The sequence below is a fragment of the Corythoichthys intestinalis genome, chromosome 19 (genome assembly GCF_030265065.1).
Source record: "Corythoichthys intestinalis isolate RoL2023-P3 chromosome 19, ASM3026506v1, whole genome shotgun sequence".
NCBI lineage: Eukaryota > Metazoa > Chordata > Actinopteri > Syngnathiformes > Syngnathidae > Corythoichthys > Corythoichthys intestinalis.
In genome coordinates this window covers 4,791,345-4,810,734 of record NC_080413.1, presented here as the reverse complement: position 1 = coordinate 4,810,734, position 19,390 = coordinate 4,791,345, and the positions used below count along the sequence as shown (strand labels likewise).

Here is a 19,390-nt window from a genome sequence, read left to right as displayed (position 1 = left end):
TTCTATGCCGCCTGATCGCTAATCCTGACAGAGTTTCTCTTCTTGAGGATTGGACCTAGTCATGTGTGAATCCCATCAGACGTGATAGTTTTGCACGTGAGTAGAAATGAGTGTGATCAAGCCCGCCTCGTGCGTAAAAGCCGAGTTCAAGCTAGGTGCTAACTAGAGCTGAAACGAGTACTCGAGCAACTCGAGTAACTCGAGTTTAAAAACTGATCCGAGTAATTTTATTCACCTCGAGTAATCGTTTATTTTGACAGCTCTAAGCATAACGTTTTGCTCGGACTACTTTTAATGCGGGACAACGCGCTGTCACGTGCTGAGAGGAAGAAGGAAAAAAAAAAAACTTACTGCAGCCGACAGCCACCACAAACGACGCCGACGTTGCTAAATACTAGCCCGCACGATGCTACGTTGGTACAGGTAGCGTCTGATGCGTCTCATAGAGATCACATGTATGTTGAACTAGATGCACATTGACAGACTCGGCTGCGTCTGGGCAGCGTTAGTAAACAGTCGCCATCTTAAAGCAGTAGAGCACTAAGCGCTAATAAAGAGCGCTAATAAATAAGATTAACGTTACTGTCGCTACTAGCTCACGTAACGTTAGCCCTGCGGAGGGCTAGGTTTCAATTAATTATGACCACTGTCGATGCGTGGCTAACGTGTCTTACATACAGGCTTTAACATAACATAGCATTGTGGAGTGATGAGGGTGTAAAATAAAAACTTAATCATGCTAACTATCAATTTTAGCTCAGTAGTCATTGCTAGATAAGGTTCCTAATGTGCTCCAATACAGCCTGTATCATACATTTATTTTGAACACTGCAAAAACTCAAAATCCTATCAGGACTTACAGTTTAGACTAACTTAAAACTTAACTAGAACTTAAAAATGGCTTGACACAAAGAGAAATTCAATTGAAACACATGGGGAAAAAATCCTAACTTTTAAGTGATGTGTGTTATCAAGCGTAACGGCATTTTTAGGTAAGATATATATATATATTTTTTTTTAATAAGATCTAAAAGTTTTTTGAGTGAAAGCAGTGAATTAGTCTTTTTTTTTTTTTTAATTCTAGTTACATCTGAGATGCAATTGTTGGCTGTTTTCAACAATATACATCGAAAATAAAGACAACGATTGACTGAAAATGGTTCAAGATTAGATGAAATGTCTTGTTTTCTCATGTATATTTATAATTGCTCTTCACCTAAAAATATATTTGTTTTATCCGATTACTCGATTAATCGATAGAATTTTCAGTCTATTACTCGATTACTAAAATATTCGATAGCTGCAGCCCTAGTGCTAACGCAAATGAACAGCTAGATCGTCTTGCCTGCTGCTCTCGCGTTTTGCCGACGTAATTGCTGCATGAATTCCGATTTCGGAGACTTGACAGTTCAGACCGCCGCCACATTCTGGAAAAATGTGGCCTAGATCGGATTTAAACGACATAAGAAAAGTGACCCACATCGGATTTGTAATGGTCCACTTCTATAAGACTTGTCTCTTTCAAACCGTCAACTTAATGTCTCACTCGAGTCGGAAAAACACGAAAAAAATCAGGTTTGTGCATTAAGGCCTGCGGTCTGAACCGAGCCTCAGTCTCAGTTTCGACTCCTAAATCTTGATCTTGTCTTAATCTTAGCGATTCGTGAAGTTTTAGTCAAGTTGTCAGTCATCATCTTGAGCACAACAAAACACTAAACTGACCTTATCAATGATACCCAACACCCTATAAGCGTTGAGATCATCGGAAAGACTTTGCTGGTTCCCTCTGCTGGTTGATGCACAGCACTGCGCACCCAACACCTGAAAACGAACACAAAGATCCTTCTGTTTAGGAAAAAAGATTACAAATAAAACAGATATATTTGGCTTCATCTCACCACTGTTTGCGCTGACCCTTGACCCATGCTGCTGCTTAGATGTTGGCTGGATATTTGCTCTGCTCGCATTAAGTACTCGGCGGTCTTCTTCTTCACTGCCTCTCGTCGCGTGGGACTGGACTCGCCTGCATTTTGATGTTTTATTTTAGTTTGTGACGAATACTACAAGGAGTCAAGGAATTGATTAGTCAGCCTGACCTTGAACACCTTGAAGCAACAGGTCTACGCCGCTGCTATAGAAGGAAAACGCCGCTTGGTAGTCCTGCTCCTTCTCTTTCAGCGCAGCCACTCGGATTAGCTCGCCGGCTTTATCCAGGTAGTCTGCCTTCAGCTTCTCCTTGCGATTGCCGCTTTTCTTGGAGAACAGCGACACGCGGCCGGGCCGGCTGACCTCGGGCTTCGGGGAGGGGGAACCGAAAGCGGGCGACGGGGTGCGACGATGGTCATGCAGGGAGGGCAAGCGAGGACTACTGCTGCTGCTGCTAACACTGGCGGCTCCCCCGTGCGGCTGATTCGGGGAGGCACGACCCGAGGCCATGCCATCGTCTAGCCCGGTTAAAGAGTCGGTATCCACAGCCAGGGAGTTCAAGTCGCTGCTGTCGCTGAACGGCCCTGGAGGAAAGACAAATACGGTAGGTAAAGTAATAGTATCCTCTCCCACATTTGCGGTTTGACTGTATTCCACTAACACACCTAATATAAAATAAATAGGATTTAAACCATAGTTTAAGGAACACAGTAGAATATAATAGAAGTATGAGTGGAGTTGGAGTGATTAGAATTTGCAGCACCAAGAAAACAGGCAGATAAGGATGCCTGCTGACGACGGATGCCCAACATGCGCGTAATGCAGCTGACTGAGTGAGATTGACGTTGACGGAGCGAGACAAGCAGGTGATGGCCAAGACATCTACAAGCTCACATCTAGACCATCAAATCCCGCCATCAGCTCTTCTGGGGGCCAAAAATGGACAGTCCAGAACAACGGCGGGACAACCTGTCTTGCCACAAGGAACGGCTGACAGCAAGAAGACTCCACGACCAAAATTTGAACACTGAGGGCTCCTTTGGCGCTGAGGCTGACAAAATCGCCAACTCTGGTTGCTTCGGCAACAGTGACGCACAAACTTCGCAGCCCAATCTGCAAACAGATAATTACCCTGAACAACACCCGAACACATCCTTCTTCCGGGCCACAGCCCGCCTCACCAGAGCCTTCAAAAGACTGAATTCTTTAGCTAGCGCTGTTTTCTCGGGAATCTTTTGTTGACCTGTGATTTGTTGAGCCTGGATCCAGCCTTCCTCCTCGTCTGGGTCTATTTGCCGTTTTGCCTTGCTTTCGACTTAGAACAAATTGTCAACTTGGGTTTCGAAGCCTTTTTCCAGCTTTTAAAATTGAGTCAGTACAAGGGGTTAAAACTGAGGTGAATGTTATTTGGCCAGGTAGTTTGGGTTGTGCCGGCCAGGGTCTTTTTTTTTTTTTTTTTTAAACCTGTCCTGTTCAGCTGTTTGACACGGAGGATGGAAGTCTAAGTGTCCGGTTTGTCTGAACAGTTTTAATGTTTCACATTGAGAGTATGACTTACTCCCATTGTGATCATTCAACATATCTCGTTTACTATGACAAAGGGCTTATGGGGGAACAGAAGAAAAGAAAAACAAGAGAAGAAAGAACAGAAACACAAACAACATCAAGAAATACATTGAACGTCTATCCTAACTATTAATATGTTGGTGCTATCGTCTGCTAGATGTATTTCCAATTGACACCATGTGGGGGGCCTGTTGATCAGGGAAAGAAGTGGAGGGAGGAGGGAAGTCTATAAGCTAAGTGATTGGGAGGGGTAGAGTCTACACATAACAGCTCTGTGATCTAGAACCCAGTAATTGTGTGAATCTCTTGTGAGTGTAAGCCCGTTGGCAACTGACCCTACAATTCATTTTCTTGCCAATTTACGGACATCTTACTGTCTAAACTAGCTTCTTAATAAATCTGCAACAACTAATTGATTAAATCGATTAATAAATCAGCTGCCCATGAATTTGATAACCAATACAGTAGAAGGAAATAGTCATCCATTTTGTCTTCATTGCTCCTTACATCATGCTGAAAACAAATGAAATAAGTGACATTTATCAGATTAATCGATTTATTAATCGTCCGATTAATCGATTATGAAAATAATCGTTTGTAGCAGCAATGGCAGAGCAGCTATAAGCATGTTACGTTCCGTAAAGTCTGGGAGCTGCGAGTACTGAAATTTCTTTTGTAACAAGTAATATTTTCCCATTGAGGCGTGTCTTAGCAAGAAAATTCTGTATGTAAAGATGTTTGAAAGTAGAGGTACCACTGTACTTCAAACATGAAATCGATTTGAATCTGATCAATATCAACATTACGCACCTCCATACTCGGATGTGATTGTCAAATCTTCAGCACAACTGAGGTCACGTTGCACTAAAGAAACAAAAATGTTAGCGTCAGGATCGTCAAATCACACTTTCCTGTCATTTTCTTACCATCCGAGCTACAGTCTGACAAACTGTCAGCAAGGAAGTCGGAGAAAGGCTCGGACGGTCCGATGAGTTCCGACCCGTCGTGGACTTCGCCTCCCTGGACGACACGTGTCAAAAATGGTCGGTTTTGATTGTGGCTAACACGGAAATCTTACCTTAAAAAACTCTTGGATGTGCTGACTGCTGTACAAAGCGGGAATATTCGCGGAGAACTGCAGCAGATCCTCCAGGCACTGTCTTCTTTCCTCTATTACCGATTCATCAAAGCGACCTGAACGTCAACGTGCAGTATTATTTTTTTATTGTTACAGGTAGAGCTGTCCGATAATGACTATTTAACCGATATCCCGATATTGTCCAACTCCAAAAACCCGATACCAATATCAAACCGATGATTTGCACCTTGAATGCAAATGGTCTGCTCAAATAACATGTCCCAAGCATCTTCGTTTGGAGACACCTATTGGTTGATATGCAAAACTGCTGTGCTAAGCTGTGACCAGCCCTTGTACATCTATATTGGCCCAAAACAGAGAATAAAAAACCCATGTGCTTTTATCAGCCGTTATTATCGGGCAGCCGATAAAATCTAACAACTCTAGTTCCAGGCATTGTGTAAAAACTACAAAATAATAATTAAAAAATCCATAATATAATAATTTAGGGCTTCAGCTATCGATTATTTTAGTAGCCGATTAATCTATCAACTAGTTGGTTCGAATAATTGAGTAATCAGATAAGGAATATAAAAAATTAAAATACCTTAGCCTAGCCTAAAAATAAATAAATAAATGAGGATCTAAGTATAAAAAACGAACAATTGGCTAACATACATAGCAAAAGTCCGCTAGCTTAAATGCTATAAAATGCTAACGTTTTTTTTTTGTTTTTTTTTAACAATGCTCTTAACAAATGGTTCAAACACATGTTTCAACAAAAAATGGCTAAATATAGCTATAAAATTGCATTAACAAAAACAGTAGCTCAAACAAAAAATAGCTTATGTTGGTTTTAACAGGGAGCAGCTGGATTCAGCCATGTGAAATTAGTTATGTCAGACTCACTGTTGCCACGAGAGGGCAGTGTATCCACCCAAATCAATAAAACTAGAAGCAAACACTTTCAAAAGAAACCATTACAACCCCATTTTAATTAAACAAATACTCGAAGCAGCAAAATTTAATTCGAATCATTTTTCTAATCGAATTACTCGAGTTAATGGATTAATTGTTGCAGCACTATAATCGTTGCTATCGGGGGGATCAAAAACTTTTATTGTGTAGTGCTGCTAAAGATCGATTAACCCGAGTGATTCAATTACAAAAAAAGCTTTGAATCACATTTTGCTGGTTTGAGGATTCGTTTAATTAGAGTGGCGTTGTAATGGATTGTTCTGAAAGTGTTTGCATTTAGTTTTATTGATTTGGGTGGATATACTGCCCTCCAGTGACAACAGGGAATATGACATAACTCATTTAACAAGGATGAATCCAGTTGCTCCCTGTTACAATCACCATAAGGTAAATTTTTGTTTGAGCTAATATGTTTTTTTTATGTATTCTTAATTTGCGTACTTGTTTTATTTGTAATTAATAAACAATTAAAAGTTAGTGACATAATTTGCTGGATTACACTTAACTCATTTGCTCCCAAAAACATAAATTCGTTCTATTTTTAATTGTTTCAGTGTCCCAAAAACGTATTGTCTTTTACGTTTTTTTTTTTTTTTTTTTACAAGAGGCATCTCTAGGTTCTGATGCAACTAAACTGCAATGCACAATGCTCAAAACCCATTTTAAAGCAATGAAAATGCCCACTGGAGGGCAGTAGCGCATTTGGTAAGAACTCATCTCGGGCCAAGAAAGGAAGTGAAGAAAAATAGTCAGGAAACTGATGTTGGAGGGATCTTGTGAAGACGCGTGAGAAACGTGGAGAATGATCAGGGGGAAAAAAAAGGCAAACGTACTGGAGGAGTGTTTTGAAAAGAAAACGAAACCATTGTCAGAGAAGGATTCAAAAAAATATATCTTGACGAGACAGACGGTGGGTGAGGAGAGAGAAGTTTAGCCCGTCTGCCTATACGGCCTCAACAGCGTCTGGTTCCACACGCGTTCTACGGAGCTCACGTTGTGTTACTCCTGAGCACGAGGTTGAAACCAACAATGAAGATGATGAAAAAAGTGAGACCGATCTTAATCCGGACTCATCAGATTACTGGGAGCCACCTCATTCGACCGGGAGCAGCCAAGAGCCTTCCCCGGATGTTATGTTCAATTCAATTGTTGTGTGCGCAAAAAGTTCAACAGTTCAATAGTTTTGTTATGTTTAAATAAATTGTTACTTTGCTATCAAAAGCTCGATTTGTCTTGTTGTTTATGTTATTTTGTAGACCGAAAACATTATTCAGATGTTTGGGATGTCACAAAAGCGAAAAATAGCTGTGTTAAAGTCAAAGTTATGTTTGAAATGTATGCTTTTACAAAAAGCTCATTCTCTTTTTTCATCAGAAATCGAAAAATTGCTGAAACTGAGCTATTTTCTAATGCTGATGTCTAAAGAACGGAAAACGATATGAACTAACTTTTTTTTCTGCTGAAAAAAAGAGAGTCTAATCTTTCTTTTGGTGGGTTCCATGTTTATATAGCAATAGAACAGAATTTTCTGCGGGCCTTACAAAATCTGTTTAAATCCAGTAAAACGGCCGGGAGCAAAGAAGGTTGCTCCGGTGAAAATGGCTGGCAGTGAATGAGTTAATGACATCTGTCATAAGCAATCAGTATCGCCCGTGATAGTGTCATGTCATAATTATGACAGTCTATAACGCCGCTTTCAAATAAAGTGTTACCTATTAACCCAACAAATAAGCCGCACTGGACTATAAACCGCAAGATTCAAAATGAAGGAAAAATGTAGCGGCTTATAGTCCGAAAATTACGGTACATTTGAATAATTCTATAAATAACGCTTCAGTTGTTTAAGAATAAGATATAAATATTAAAACAAAACCAAAAAAAAGTTATTCCGCTAAGAAAATTAAACCAGGAAAAAATTGTATATATTTTGCTTAACTACGAATATTGTTCATTATAAATATTGACCATTTTAACATAATTTTGACTATTATACTTCAATTAACAAGCATAGTGTTTTGCAAAAAGTGCCAACATGAAAACTCACCGAACACTTTAGCCTTGGCGAAGGGAGGAAAAAGTTCTGATTGGCTACAAACATTCTTGTGTAGCTGCCAGAGGTTGTGATGAAGTTTCCGAAAATCGCTGTACCTTTTCCATACAGTTATCTGGAAAACAGACACGACATTGAATTTGTGTAAAATCAAAAGTAAAAGACATTAAAGTCCATGAACACAGGTCCACTTGCGACAATCTGTATAGTTTGTGTTCAATAAACTGAGCTCACTCCTCAATCGAACTCATTCGTTCTCAGTAATTGACATCATGCTGTATCCATTAGCACTGCTTCCGGGGAGAGTGCATTCCTAAATGGACATCTTTAATGAAAAGTCTAAACTCATTTCATTTTGTCTTACCTCTTGGACGTCCTCTGGGTTCTTCCGAGAAATTATCTGCGTAAAAGCAGAAGAAGGGTAAACGAGTCAGGATTATAATCCAATTCTTGAGAACTCTGGGTAGAGAGCCGTACAATGGGTTCCATTTATAGTGAATGACACAGGGAAGAGGGAGACATCGCCAATAGAATTTAAATTGGTGAAGACCAACACTAAATAAAATTGAAATCAAGTTAAACTCCTTAATAAAGGGTCAAATCATTGTTTCCAAATGTGGGCGGTTATATTACGTTTGTATAAATACGTAAATTAAAAGTTTCTTCTGCGTTTCACCGCTACGTAAATTACGTAATTCGGGATTTCTATTTATGTAAATAACCAGTGACGTTTTTTCCGTATTCCACATCCTGCTGCGAAAAGTCCGTATTTCTGCCTTCCTCAGTATTCTCGACACAGTTACGCACATTTTACCTTTCGGAACCTGACAATCCCAGTATACGTATGGTAAAAGAAATTGGAGCAAGTCATTCATTAATCTCACACAGAATCTACCTAACTAAATTATGTAACCCGACCTCTTTATATACTCTTGAAGCCTAACGTAAACATGTTTCTTAATGACTCACTTACCTACGTAGTTTACGCTTGGCTATAGTTTAGCTTCATTTACTGCTGAAATACAAATACTTCTCATCCATTAAACAACTCACGAATGCTGCAAAAACGTTATTAGTGTTTTGAAAAGGAAATACACTAAATAAACACTAATAATAATGTGTTGTCGTTGGCATTCCTGCCTGTTTATATAATATTCTCCCCACTAGCTCTGCCCAGGTTAGCTAGCATTGTTAGCCACAAGCTGTCAAGTGTACCAGTCTGGTGTCCGCCACTTACCCGCGCGGTGACTTTGTAAACCGTGTAGCCTTTGCGGTGCTTCGTGGGATCCGTGACGGTGTAAAAACGAGCGAAATCCCCGCTTCCCCGCTGCGATATCATTCTGATAACAACATTGCCGAAAGCTACCAGTCGGCGGAGCCGTACACATCCATTCGCTTTGATAGCGGGAAACGAAATTTGAGTGGGAGTGAGAGCTCTCACCGTGGTAAAATCTAGGATACGATGACGTATGTGTCAGAGAGTCCATTGAGGACATACTTGAAAATAGTTTTTAGAAATATTTAGTTTGGCCAATCCCACCTTGAAAATTTAGAAATAAATAAAAGATATGTTATAAATCTTATCTTAAATTTGGCAAAATTCACATTCACTGTGCAAAATATATAAATCAAAGACCAAATTTTCATGTTTTTTCTTTATATTTGGATGATTTAAGTTTCTCTTTTAACCCCAGAGGATATAAGGACCAAGAGACTACAGCATGTGTTGAAAATGAACCGATCATTTGATTTATTTTGATTATTATTATTATTTGATGTTTATTTGGTTCATGTGTGTATCGTTTACCCCATGTTTGTATATTAGTACTAGGTGTAAATAAAGTTCAGAAGAAAAAAAACATACAATACATTTCAGGTTTATGAAATCCAGCAAACACTACAAAAATACTCCCAACTTTTCACAGTCATTCAACTGCAACAGCAATTGTCTTTACTATGTTTCATGTATTTGGCATTACAAAAAAAACAAATATGGGTCATTTTTTTCTAGGCTATAAGTTGTGTCCACAGTATAAATGAGCCTGTATTTTTATTAAAGTTGGACAAACACTTATTCGACTTATATTTTTGTGTATTATTAATTGCTGTCTGTTATGAATTCAAGGGTACAAGAGTGCTAAATTCTAATTTTTAAATTTAATTTGCATCTGGTAAAAGGTTGTTATAGAATTTTGCTACGTTCCCAGCGTGTTTCATTCAAATTCAGTCTAAAAATAATTCATATATGTAGAGAACATTCCAAAATAATTGTTATGGATTTATTGTCCTGGATAAACTATCTTGTATACAATATATATATCGAATATATTATTATTTAGTATTATTATTATTATTTTAAGATTTTCTGTTCATTCCCAGTGCCACTGTCCACTCTGTTACATTAGTGTCCCTTTAAGAAAATTCCCAATTTATTAATGACATCACTCTTCTGCGATAACATCACACCAGTGGCGGGAAATTCAACTCTGGTAAGCAATTTTAATTTTTACCTCCTTTAAGAGTCAGATTTTGCAGTTTTATTAGGTATAGTTAGTGTGGCTGATCATAACGCGTCCACTCTGTTAAAGCTATATCTCAACAAAATGAATTGAATATTTTCAAAAGGTTTATTTGTAAAATTATAGATTTCTCATCAAGTATCCTACATCATATTAGCTATTATGCCAGTAAAGCTAGGCTGAGGGCTAACTTTAACACAAAATGTCCCCTCTGTTAGTGTCCACTCTGTTATGTCCAAATGACACATTATTAAAAAAAAAAAAAAAAAAACAGTGGTAAGCAATTTTATTCCCCCCCCCCCCCTTTAAAAGTTAGCTTTTGCAGTTTTATAAAGTACATTTAGTGTGGTTGATCATAGAGTGTCCACCCTGTCAAAGCTACATATGTTAATAAAATTAATTGAATTGAATCATTTCAAAAGATTTATTTGTAAAATTTTAAGTTTTCTCATCAAGTATCCAATGTCATATTGGCTCTCATGCTTGCAAAGGTAGGCTGAGGACTACCTATAGCACAAAATGTCCCCTCTGTTAGTGTCCACTCTGTTATGTCCAAATGACACATTATTAAAAAAGACACTGAGGTAAGCAATTTTGTTTTTTGCCTCCTTTAAAAGTCAGATTTTGCAGTTTTATAAAGTACATTTAGTGTGGTTGATCATAAAGTGTCCACTCTGTCAAAGCTACATATGTTAATAAAATTAATTGAATTGAATCATTTCAAAAGTTTTATTTGTAAAATTTTAAGTTTTCTCATCAAGTATCCAATGTCATATTGGCTATCATGCTAGCAAAGGTAGGCTGAGGACTACCTTTAGCACAAAATGTCCCCTCTGTTAGTGTCCACTCTGTTATATCCAAATTACACCCTATTAAAAAGAAACTGAGGTAAGCAATTTTATTTTCTACCTCCTTTAGAAGTCAGATTTTGCAGTTTTATAAAGTACATTTAGTTTGCAGTTTCATAAAGTACATTTCGTGTGGTTGATCATAAAGTGTCCAATCTGTCAAAGCTACGTATGTTAATAAAATTAATTGAATTGAATCATTTCAAAAGATCCGTTTGTAAAAATATAAAATTCTCATAAAGTATCCAACATCATATTTGCTATTATGCTAGCAAAGCTGGGCTGAGGACTATCTTTAACACAAAATGTCTCCTCTGCTAGTGTCCACTCTGTTACATCCAAATTGCACCCTATTAAAAAAATGACCCTTATAAATTTACTTCGCATAGCTATATTAGATATTTTGTACAAATCAGAAATCCACTTCCAATGATGATTGGGTGAATTGATAACAAAAACAATGATTGAAAATACACGGTAATAAAACTATTTTTGTGTTTTACATGTGACTAAATTAAGATTATACTACAGAAACCTAATGTAAAAGATGTCAGTGGATTTTTCAGTAAAGAGCAATCCAGAAGAACACAAGCAGAACAGATGCTTGATTCCAAATCCAGGATGTGCACTTGGTTGCCGCATTGCCCGTATGATTACAGCGTTGAGTTAGCATTTCCAAATAACTGAGGTGGCTGTCTCGGTACATGTAGAACTGACTCTGAAAAAGCAGAGATAGAATGAATTATTTAACTGATGATTTTGCGGTGTACTCTAAAAATTACATTTATAATTAAAAAAAAAATTCTTACATTTACCATTGTGGCATTCAGATCATCTCCATCTACCTCATTGGTTCTGCTACCAAAATTCAGTAGGTTGAGTTGTTTGCCACCGACGAGATTTAAGTGGAAGCCTATCTCATCCGTAAGTCCATAAGCGTATATCACATAAATGGATTGGTCCTGGGAAATCAATAATAAAGTATGATTGCGCATAAATACAGTACGACAAACATTCAATGGAAAAAAAACTCTGTGACGTTAATTGCATGTGAGGTTTCTTTCCCAAAACAGTGTTGAATTACATACATTTAAATAAAAACAAACGGTGTCGCTATGGCAGTCATTCATGTTGGAACATACCAAATCAACTTTGTTTTAAGGAAGCATTGACTGGAGCGTAACAGGAGAAGACCTAGAAACTAAGATTACATGATACTTGAGATCGGAAAAGGACGATTAGTTGCTCAACACAATAGACTGAAATTACGAGGGCAAAGTTCGAAGCTCCATGGTATGAAAAACAAACAAACAGACAACATGTACTGTACAATAAGTTAAGAGAAGCAATTACTGGCACTTCCGGGAAGTTCTTATGGGCAAAAAATGGACTAAGTATATTTATTTAAAAATATCAGTTTTGCTAAAGTTGTCAGCGCTGTTGAGATTGAGGTTGTTTTTTCTCGTTTTAATTTAAAGCAACACTTGGTAACTTTTCTGTTTTGGTCGATTTTAGCGACACCGGTGGACAAAAGCAATAGTGTTTTCCATTAAGGACGACTGCGTTTCCCATGAGGACCAACACACATCCGTACAGTGTCATAAAATCATTATTCAATCAAAAATTAAACAACATTTCTGTTTCCAGCGGGTGAGTGAAGGATGAATATAGTAATAAGGTAATGAAACCAATTTTGGCTAGACAATAGCATATGACTGTTAGCAACCGTGTGGCTTGGTGCGGCTAACCCCCCACTCCAACCAAAGTCGGGTTCAGTTGGAGGAGGGGGCGTGTCATGCCAGCAGCCAATGTTTAATTATGTATATCCTGGTAGCCTGCCTTTTTTTCCTCCTCAGAAAAAACTTTTTGTCTCTTTTGTTGCTCTGCCATCTTTGCATTTGGAGTTTTTTTTTTGTGTGTGGCAGGGTTCCTGCCACCCTCTTCAAAGTTAATTAGTGCCAGTGAAAGTGATACAAACCCTCTCAAGATATATAAGAGATGTCATTCAACTAGTTGACAGTTGACGTATTATCACAAATGTTATGAAAATATTTCATAAAGATCGAACAGTTGCCTGGAGTTGCTTTAAAGGCTTATCATATTAAATAAATAACAATTAAAAAGTAATGATAATATAATAATCAATTAATAAATGAAAATTAATAATAATTGGCAACACTATTTGAACTCGGTGTCGTAAAACTGTCATAAGACCATCATATTTATGAAGTGACACTATAATGAACATTAATGAATGCTTATGACAGATGTCATTAAGTGTCCTAACTTTAACACAGTTCCAACTCTAATCCCAACCCAAAGACATTTGAAAAAAATCTCAATTTTGCATCAAAAGTGACATAATTTACGAAATGACACATTAATGACATCTATCATAACCTTCATTTATATTCATGACAGGTATCATGTCATCATTGTGACAGTCTTATGACACCGAGTTCAAATAAAGTTTAACCTAATAATCAAATGAGATAAAACAGTAGTATTTTTTTTTAATTCGAATAATTAAATGAAAAAAATATCTCACGTTCTAATTTTGAATTCAAAATACATATTGCATTAAATTAAAATGAAATAAATTAAGGATATGGCCTTAATCAATTGAAGCTGTTGTTTTGTTTTTTAATGTATAATTCAAATTGCTGTTAATTAAAAAATACAGATGATTAGAAATTTTTATTAAAAAACAGTATGTCCCATTTAAAATGCCGAATTTTAATCCAATTTTGTTCGGGAACAATGCTTTTTGCATTGTCAAAATGAAACATAGCCCAATCTGGAAGTATCTAACAAATCATCATTAAAAAAAAAAAAAAAAAAATTATGAATAAACGCCCACCCCTGAAACTTTCACGCACAAATTTTGCACCCTAAAGTTGTGTTTGTGCGTGACCCGCGTAACTCACTCACTGCCACCAACATTTATCGCCTTTCCTCTCAATTGTCTTACCTTGATGAATGTTATTTGTTAAATTTCAAGGAAGCGCCAAGTCACACTTACAAGAATTGGGATGTCTTGCTCATCACATGTTTGCAAATCCCTGGAAAAGGTCATGTGAGTTTCCCCTTCGCTCTCATTAAGCGACAGCAACGTGTAGCTCTGCTGCTGGTCCACGATGGGGTAGGTGTTCTCCGTGGAGTAATAATCCTACAAAACACTGTTATTAGCAAACAAATCTAATCTTGTTTCAATCACCTGACTCACTTTGAAGTAGTTTCCAGCAGGCCCGACTCCCCCCATGACCAGATCGGCCCCTGTCATGTCTCCGGTGTGACTCAGGCCAAAGCCGATCCAGCCGGTGGTGTTGACGATGAATTTGATGGTGATGTTCCCCTGCATGATATCAAACCCCCATTTGATACAGACTGAGTGTTCATTGTCGAGGTACTCCATAAAAGGCAGGTTCGGATCTGCCGTTTCTGCTGTTTTGGATAACAGAAGATATAAAAAGTACTGGATGGAAAGCAAAGTGAACATGATGTCTCTCTAAGTCCAGAGGATTTTCGACTGAGCGGAATTGTGCGTTTTTGACACACCTGCATAGCAACGACACCCCCCTCCATACTAAACTACACCCTCTGCCAACTGCCTTCGCCATAATCCAACTCATTATCTATCACTGGGTGAAATATGAGCGGGTGTTGAGCAGGGATTATCCTTGGAACGCGGATGAAAACTTGATTTTGACCATGCTTTTCCTTAAATTGTGGGTCAAATTAATCTATTTATCAGATTATGACTTTCTGTTCACATACAGTGGGGCAAATAAGTATTTAGTCAACCACTAATTGTGCAAGTTCTCCCACTTGAAAATATTAGAGAGGGCTATAATTGTCGACATGGGTAAACCTCAACCCTGAGAGACAGAATATGAAAAAAAAAAAAACAGAAAATCACATTGTTTGATTTTTAAAGAATTTATTTGCAAATCTTGGTGGAAAATAAGTATTTGGTCAATACCAAAAGTTCATCTCAATACTTTGTTATGTACCCTTTGTTGGCAATAACGGAGGCGAAACGTTTTCTGTAACTCTTCACAAGCTTTTCACACACTATTGCTGATATTTTGGCCCATTCCTCCATGCAGATCTCCTCTAGAGCAAGGATGTTTTAGGGCTGTCGTTGGGCAACAAGGACTTTCAACTCCCTCCACAGATTTTCTATGGGTTTGACTGGCTAGGCCACCCCAGGACCTTGAAATGCTTCTTACGAAGCCACTCCTTTGTTGCCCACGCTGTGTGTTTGGGATCATTGTCATGCTGAAAGACCCAACCATGTCCATCTTCAATGCCCTTGCTGATGGAAGGAGATTTTCACTGAAAATCTCTTGATACGTGGCCCCATTCATTCTTTCCTTTACACAGATCAGTCGTCCTGGTACCTTTGCAGAAAAACAGCCCCAAAGCATGATGTTTCCATCCCCATGCTTCACAGTGGGTATGGTGTTCTTCGAATGCAATTCAGTATTCTTTCTCCTCTAAACACAAGAACCTGTGTTTCTACCAAAAAAGGTCTATTTGGGTTTCATCTGACCATAACACATTCTCAAAGTCCTCTTCTGGATCATCCAAATGCTCTCTAGCGAACCGCAGACGGGCCTGGACGTGTACTTTCTTCAGCAGGGGGACACGTCTGGCAGTGCGGGATTTGAGTCCCTGGCCGCGCATTGTGTTACTGATAGTAGCCTTTGTTACTGTGGTCCCAGCTCTCAGTAGTCATTCACTAGGTCCCCCCGTGTGGCTCTGGGATTTTTGCTCACCGTTCTTGTTATCATTTTGACGCCACGGGGTGAGATCTTGCATGGAGCCCCAGACTGAGAGAGATTATCAGTGGTCTTGTTTGTTTTTCATTTTCTAATAATTGCTCCCACAGTTGATTTCTTTACACCAAGCGTTTTACCTATTGCAGATTCAGTCTTCCCAGCCTGCTGCAGGTCTACAATTTTGTCTCTGGTGTCCTTCGACAGCTCTTTGGTCTTGGACATAGTGGAGTTTGGAGTGTGACTGACTGAGCTTGTGGACAGGTGTCTTTTATACCGATAATGAGTTAAAACAGGTGCCTTTAATACAGGTAACAAGTGGAGCCTCGTTAGACCTCGTTAGAAGAAGTTAGACCTCTTTGACAGCCAGAAATCTTCCTTGTTTGTAGGTGACAAAATGCTTGTTTTCCACTTTAATTTGGAAACAAATTCTTTAAAAATCAAACAATGTGATTTTCTGTTGTTTTTTTTTTTCACTTCACATTCTGTCTCTCATGGTTGAGGTTTACCCATGTTGACAATTACAGGCCTCTCTAATCTTTTCAAGTACGAGAACTTGCACAATTGGTGGTTGACTAAATACTGGTTTGCCCCACTGTATGCTCGAACTACTGAGATTCAAAAAAGAGATATTAATTTTTTTTTTTTTTTTTTTTTTTTAATGTAACTGTCTTCGATGCGCACAGAACCCCTAAATGGACATCAACAGAAATAAAATAAATTTAAACAATCTGGTGCGCACCAGAAAGAGTCTGGTAAACATTAGCATTATGTAGCATTTGAGCTAGCAGACTTTTGCTATGCAAGTTAGACAATTGTTGTAAGCATTAGCATTATATAGCATTTAAATTAGCTGACCTTTGCTATGCAAGTTAGCCAATTGCTGTGAACATTAGCATTATATAGCATTAAGGATAACGGAATTTTGCTATGCAAGTTAGCCAATTGTTGTAAACATTAGCGTTATATAGCATTTAAGCTACCGGAATTTTGCTATGCAAGTTACCCAATTGTTGCATTGTTGCAATTGGCTAAATTTATAGCAAAAGTCCACTAGCATTATATACCATTTAAGATAGCGGAATTTTGCAATGCAAATTAGCCAATTGTTGTAAACATTAGCATTGTATAGCATTTAAACTAGCAGACTTTTGCTATGAAGTTAGCCAATAGCAACAATGCATTTTTTTTTTTTTTTTTAACAATGCTCTTAAAAAATCATTCAAACACACACCCCCCTCCAAAAAAACGGCTAAATATACAGTACCTATAAACTAAATTATGAATGCATATAAAATAGTAGCTCAAACAAAAACTTGCCTTATGGTGGTCTTAACGGGGAGCAGCTAGATTCAGCCATGTTAAATGAGTACCCACCCAAATCAATAAAACTAAATGCAAACACTTTACAAACCATTACAACGCAACTCTTGTTAAACGAATACTCAAAGCAGCAAAATTTGATTTGAAACTTTTTTTCTAATCGAATTACTCGAGTTAATTGATTAATCGTTGCAGCACTAATTATAAAACATGACAGAAATTAAGATTTGATGGCTATTCTGATTAGTTTGTAAAAAAATTATCACATTTTATTGCATACTCAAGAACAATTATAACATTTTTCAACATCCGGCCTGTTTTATAGATACGTTAATACAGTTCTTCATAGATCCAGCCGTTTGTAAATCTGTCAAAAATTCAATGAGGTAAGAGTATTTGTGGTGGAGAAAAAGCCTCACTTTACGTCATCTGGGGTAGAGCCCATAAGAAAATTCCCCTGACGAACTCCATCCCCAGAGGAATATTTGAATTAATGACAGATTATAAAGAACAGAATGAGCAATCTGTTATCCTTTACTTAAATGATATAGCTCTTTTAAGCAAGAAATGTACTAAAAAACATATAAGGGACTCTTTTTATACAAGTAGGAAAAATGTATCATGTGGGAAATTCTTCTGGAATGCGCAGTTCGATAATATTAAATGGAGAGAGGCGTGGCTTGTTCCTTTTAATTTGTATGTTTCAAACTAAGTAAAGGAATTGTATTTGAAGATTTTACATAATATATACCCTACTAATGCATTCATGGCTCGTTTTAAGGACGTTTACAACAAATGCTCATTTTGTAAGACTGAATCTGAAACTGACTCATTTGTTTCATGGTTGCCCCATGAGTGGAAAATTTTGGACTGAACTACAAAAACACGTATATTTTATGTAAAACGAAACAAAAAAATCGAATTAAAGGGAAAACAATTTTCCAGAGATTTTTAAAGATGTACACATCATATTCATAAATCTAAATTTTAAAACACAAATCCGAACTTTAAATTATTCTTGATTGAAATTGAATTTTATTTCAAATCACTCAATATTGAAAAAAAATGCAAGTCTGTTCTAGAAGCTCATGCAAAATTATTTTGTATATAACATGTATATTTTTTATGTGTGATGGAGAGTCCCCCGGCGCAAGATGGCCTCCTGTTTACTACGTCGCTGACTCCTCTAGCCATCTAGCGTTATTTACGTGTTGATAGGACCTGACTTCACTTGTAATGCATCTTTCAGCCATGTGAGGGAGACACCGACATATAAAATTGCCATTGTTCGATTAAATTGTTGCTCTTTTTGAATTTGAAAAAGTCTACGATTAGTATTACCTGAAACTATTGAAGAAAAAAAATAATTCACGTAATAATCAGCACATTTGGATTTTACTTTAACTGAATTTTTAAAATATTCACTTTTTATGAAGCAGTGGAAGAATTTTGCACACGTAAACAAATGTTGTTTAGCTACAATTGACACAATGTTGTTGTTGTTGTTTTTTGAATGATAAATACAATTTGTTTTTATTTAAAAAGCACGTTGGTGGAATCTTTAGCGAGGCCATATCGGATCGAGTCCACCTTTCCGGTTTCCCCTCAGCGGGTGTGGGTCACTCCCTCCCCGCTTACCAGCTTACACACACACAGCTCTGGGCGGCCCTAAACCAACACCGATCGCATCTGCGACTTCACCCAAACCGACTTTAGCTTTCGTAAAAGTGTTTTATTGACGGTTGCTTCGAAGAACCGCCGTGTTTACCTCCCGAATACGAAACGCTGCGGAAGGAAATGTCCAGCTGAATATTGGAAAAGCCTCCAAACCAAGCGCCGGGGCCTGCTTTTTTGTAATGATTAATAAATGCTTCGACTATGGCACTGAAGGTAAGTGCAGCAACGCTTACAGGTTGGAATAACAGCGATTTGAACGTGTCGTCGCCGTCACAATTCCACTTAGGACACGCAGAAACAGTCTGACTTGCAGTATCTCTCGTTAGCTTTACTGTAACTTCGAAAGTCAAAGTTATCAAGCGAGGAGCAAAAACGTTTGAATATGGATTTTAAAAGTGTGGGTGACTCTTACGGCGCCTGTGCGAAGTAGTAAATGACGCTAATATTTTGCCATACATGGGAAAATGTGTCTCATTAAGAAAGAGTCTTGTGACATTTTACTACCTTTCAAGTGCGGGTCACTTGCCACTCGCGATGCACGCTAGTGTTGTATCGGTCGCGAACGATTCGTTCTTTTTGAACGAATTGTTTGGGTGAACGAGACCGAACTAATCACCATCTGCACTGATTCGTTCTATGAAGTT

At 37.8% G+C, this 19,390-nt stretch overlaps 3 protein-coding genes across 7 annotated transcripts in view; 1 reads left to right on the top strand and 2 right to left on the bottom strand.

The window, feature by feature from the left end:
- The window catches only part of rps6kc1 (ribosomal protein S6 kinase polypeptide 1), a 49,411-nt gene extending 40,363 nt beyond the window's left edge, over positions 1-9,048 (bottom strand). The window contains exons 1-9 of one of the 2 annotated variants that reach the window (XM_057822464.1): positions 8,836-9,048; positions 7,963-7,998; positions 7,593-7,713; positions 4,571-4,686; positions 4,419-4,512; positions 4,303-4,356; positions 2,097-2,510; positions 1,902-2,023; positions 1,723-1,821 (exon numbers count right to left, since the gene is read on the bottom strand). In XM_057822464.1, coding sequence (XP_057678447.1) covers positions 1,723-1,821; positions 1,902-2,023; positions 2,097-2,510; positions 4,303-4,356; positions 4,419-4,512; positions 4,571-4,686; positions 7,593-7,713; positions 7,963-7,998; positions 8,836-8,937 — 1,158 coding nt within the window. In that variant the 5' untranslated portion in view covers positions 8,938-9,048. Of the gene's footprint in view, positions 1-1,722; positions 1,822-1,898; positions 2,024-2,096; positions 2,511-4,302; positions 4,357-4,418; positions 4,513-4,570; positions 4,687-7,592; positions 7,714-7,962; positions 7,999-8,835 lie in introns of both variants that reach the window. The other variant, XM_057822463.1, reaches the window with a different exon arrangement.
- A 1,437-nt stretch (positions 9,049-10,485) lies between these two features.
- LOC130907791 (DBH-like monooxygenase protein 2 homolog) lies at positions 10,486-19,304 on the bottom strand. Of its 4 annotated transcripts, none has more exons than XM_057823246.1 (5): positions 19,251-19,304; positions 14,192-14,320; positions 13,988-14,134; positions 11,775-11,927; positions 10,486-11,683 (listed from the first exon to the last, which is right to left on the bottom strand). In XM_057823246.1, exons 2-5 carry the CDS (start codon positions 14,246-14,248, stop codon positions 11,528-11,530), a joined length of 513 nt encoding a protein of 170 aa, XP_057679229.1. In that variant the 5' UTR covers positions 14,249-14,320; positions 19,251-19,304; the 3' UTR covers positions 10,486-11,527. The 4 variants fall into 4 exon arrangements, with proteins under 4 accessions (XP_057679229.1, XP_057679230.1, XP_057679226.1 ...); XM_057823247.1 differs by lacking the exon at positions 19,251-19,304 and adding an exon at positions 18,980-19,153; XM_057823243.1 differs by lacking the exon at positions 19,251-19,304 and having other exon boundaries at positions 14,192-14,479.
- Positions 18,679-19,390, top strand: part of snx9b (sorting nexin 9b) — a 31,168-nt gene continuing 30,456 nt past the window's right edge. The window contains exon 1 of the mRNA XM_057823242.1: positions 18,679-18,959. Coding sequence (XP_057679225.1) covers positions 18,948-18,959 — 12 coding nt within the window. The 5' untranslated portion in view covers positions 18,679-18,947. The remainder of the gene's footprint in view (positions 18,960-19,390) is intronic.

Excerpts from the sequence above, each read along its gene's own strand:
- LOC130907791 (XM_057823243.1), bottom strand. The coding sequence starts at position 14,464 with ATGTTCACTTTGCTTTCCATCCAGTACTTTTTATATCTTCTGTTATCC. Across the intron at positions 14,135-14,191 it reads CTGCTGGAAACTACTTCAAA|GATTATTACTCCACGGAGAA; the intron begins GTGAGTCAGGTG and ends AGTGTTTTGTAG. Across the intron at positions 11,684-11,774 it reads TGAATGCCACAATGGTAAAT|AGTCAGTTCTACATGTACCG; the intron begins GTAAGAATTTTT and ends CTGCTTTTTCAG.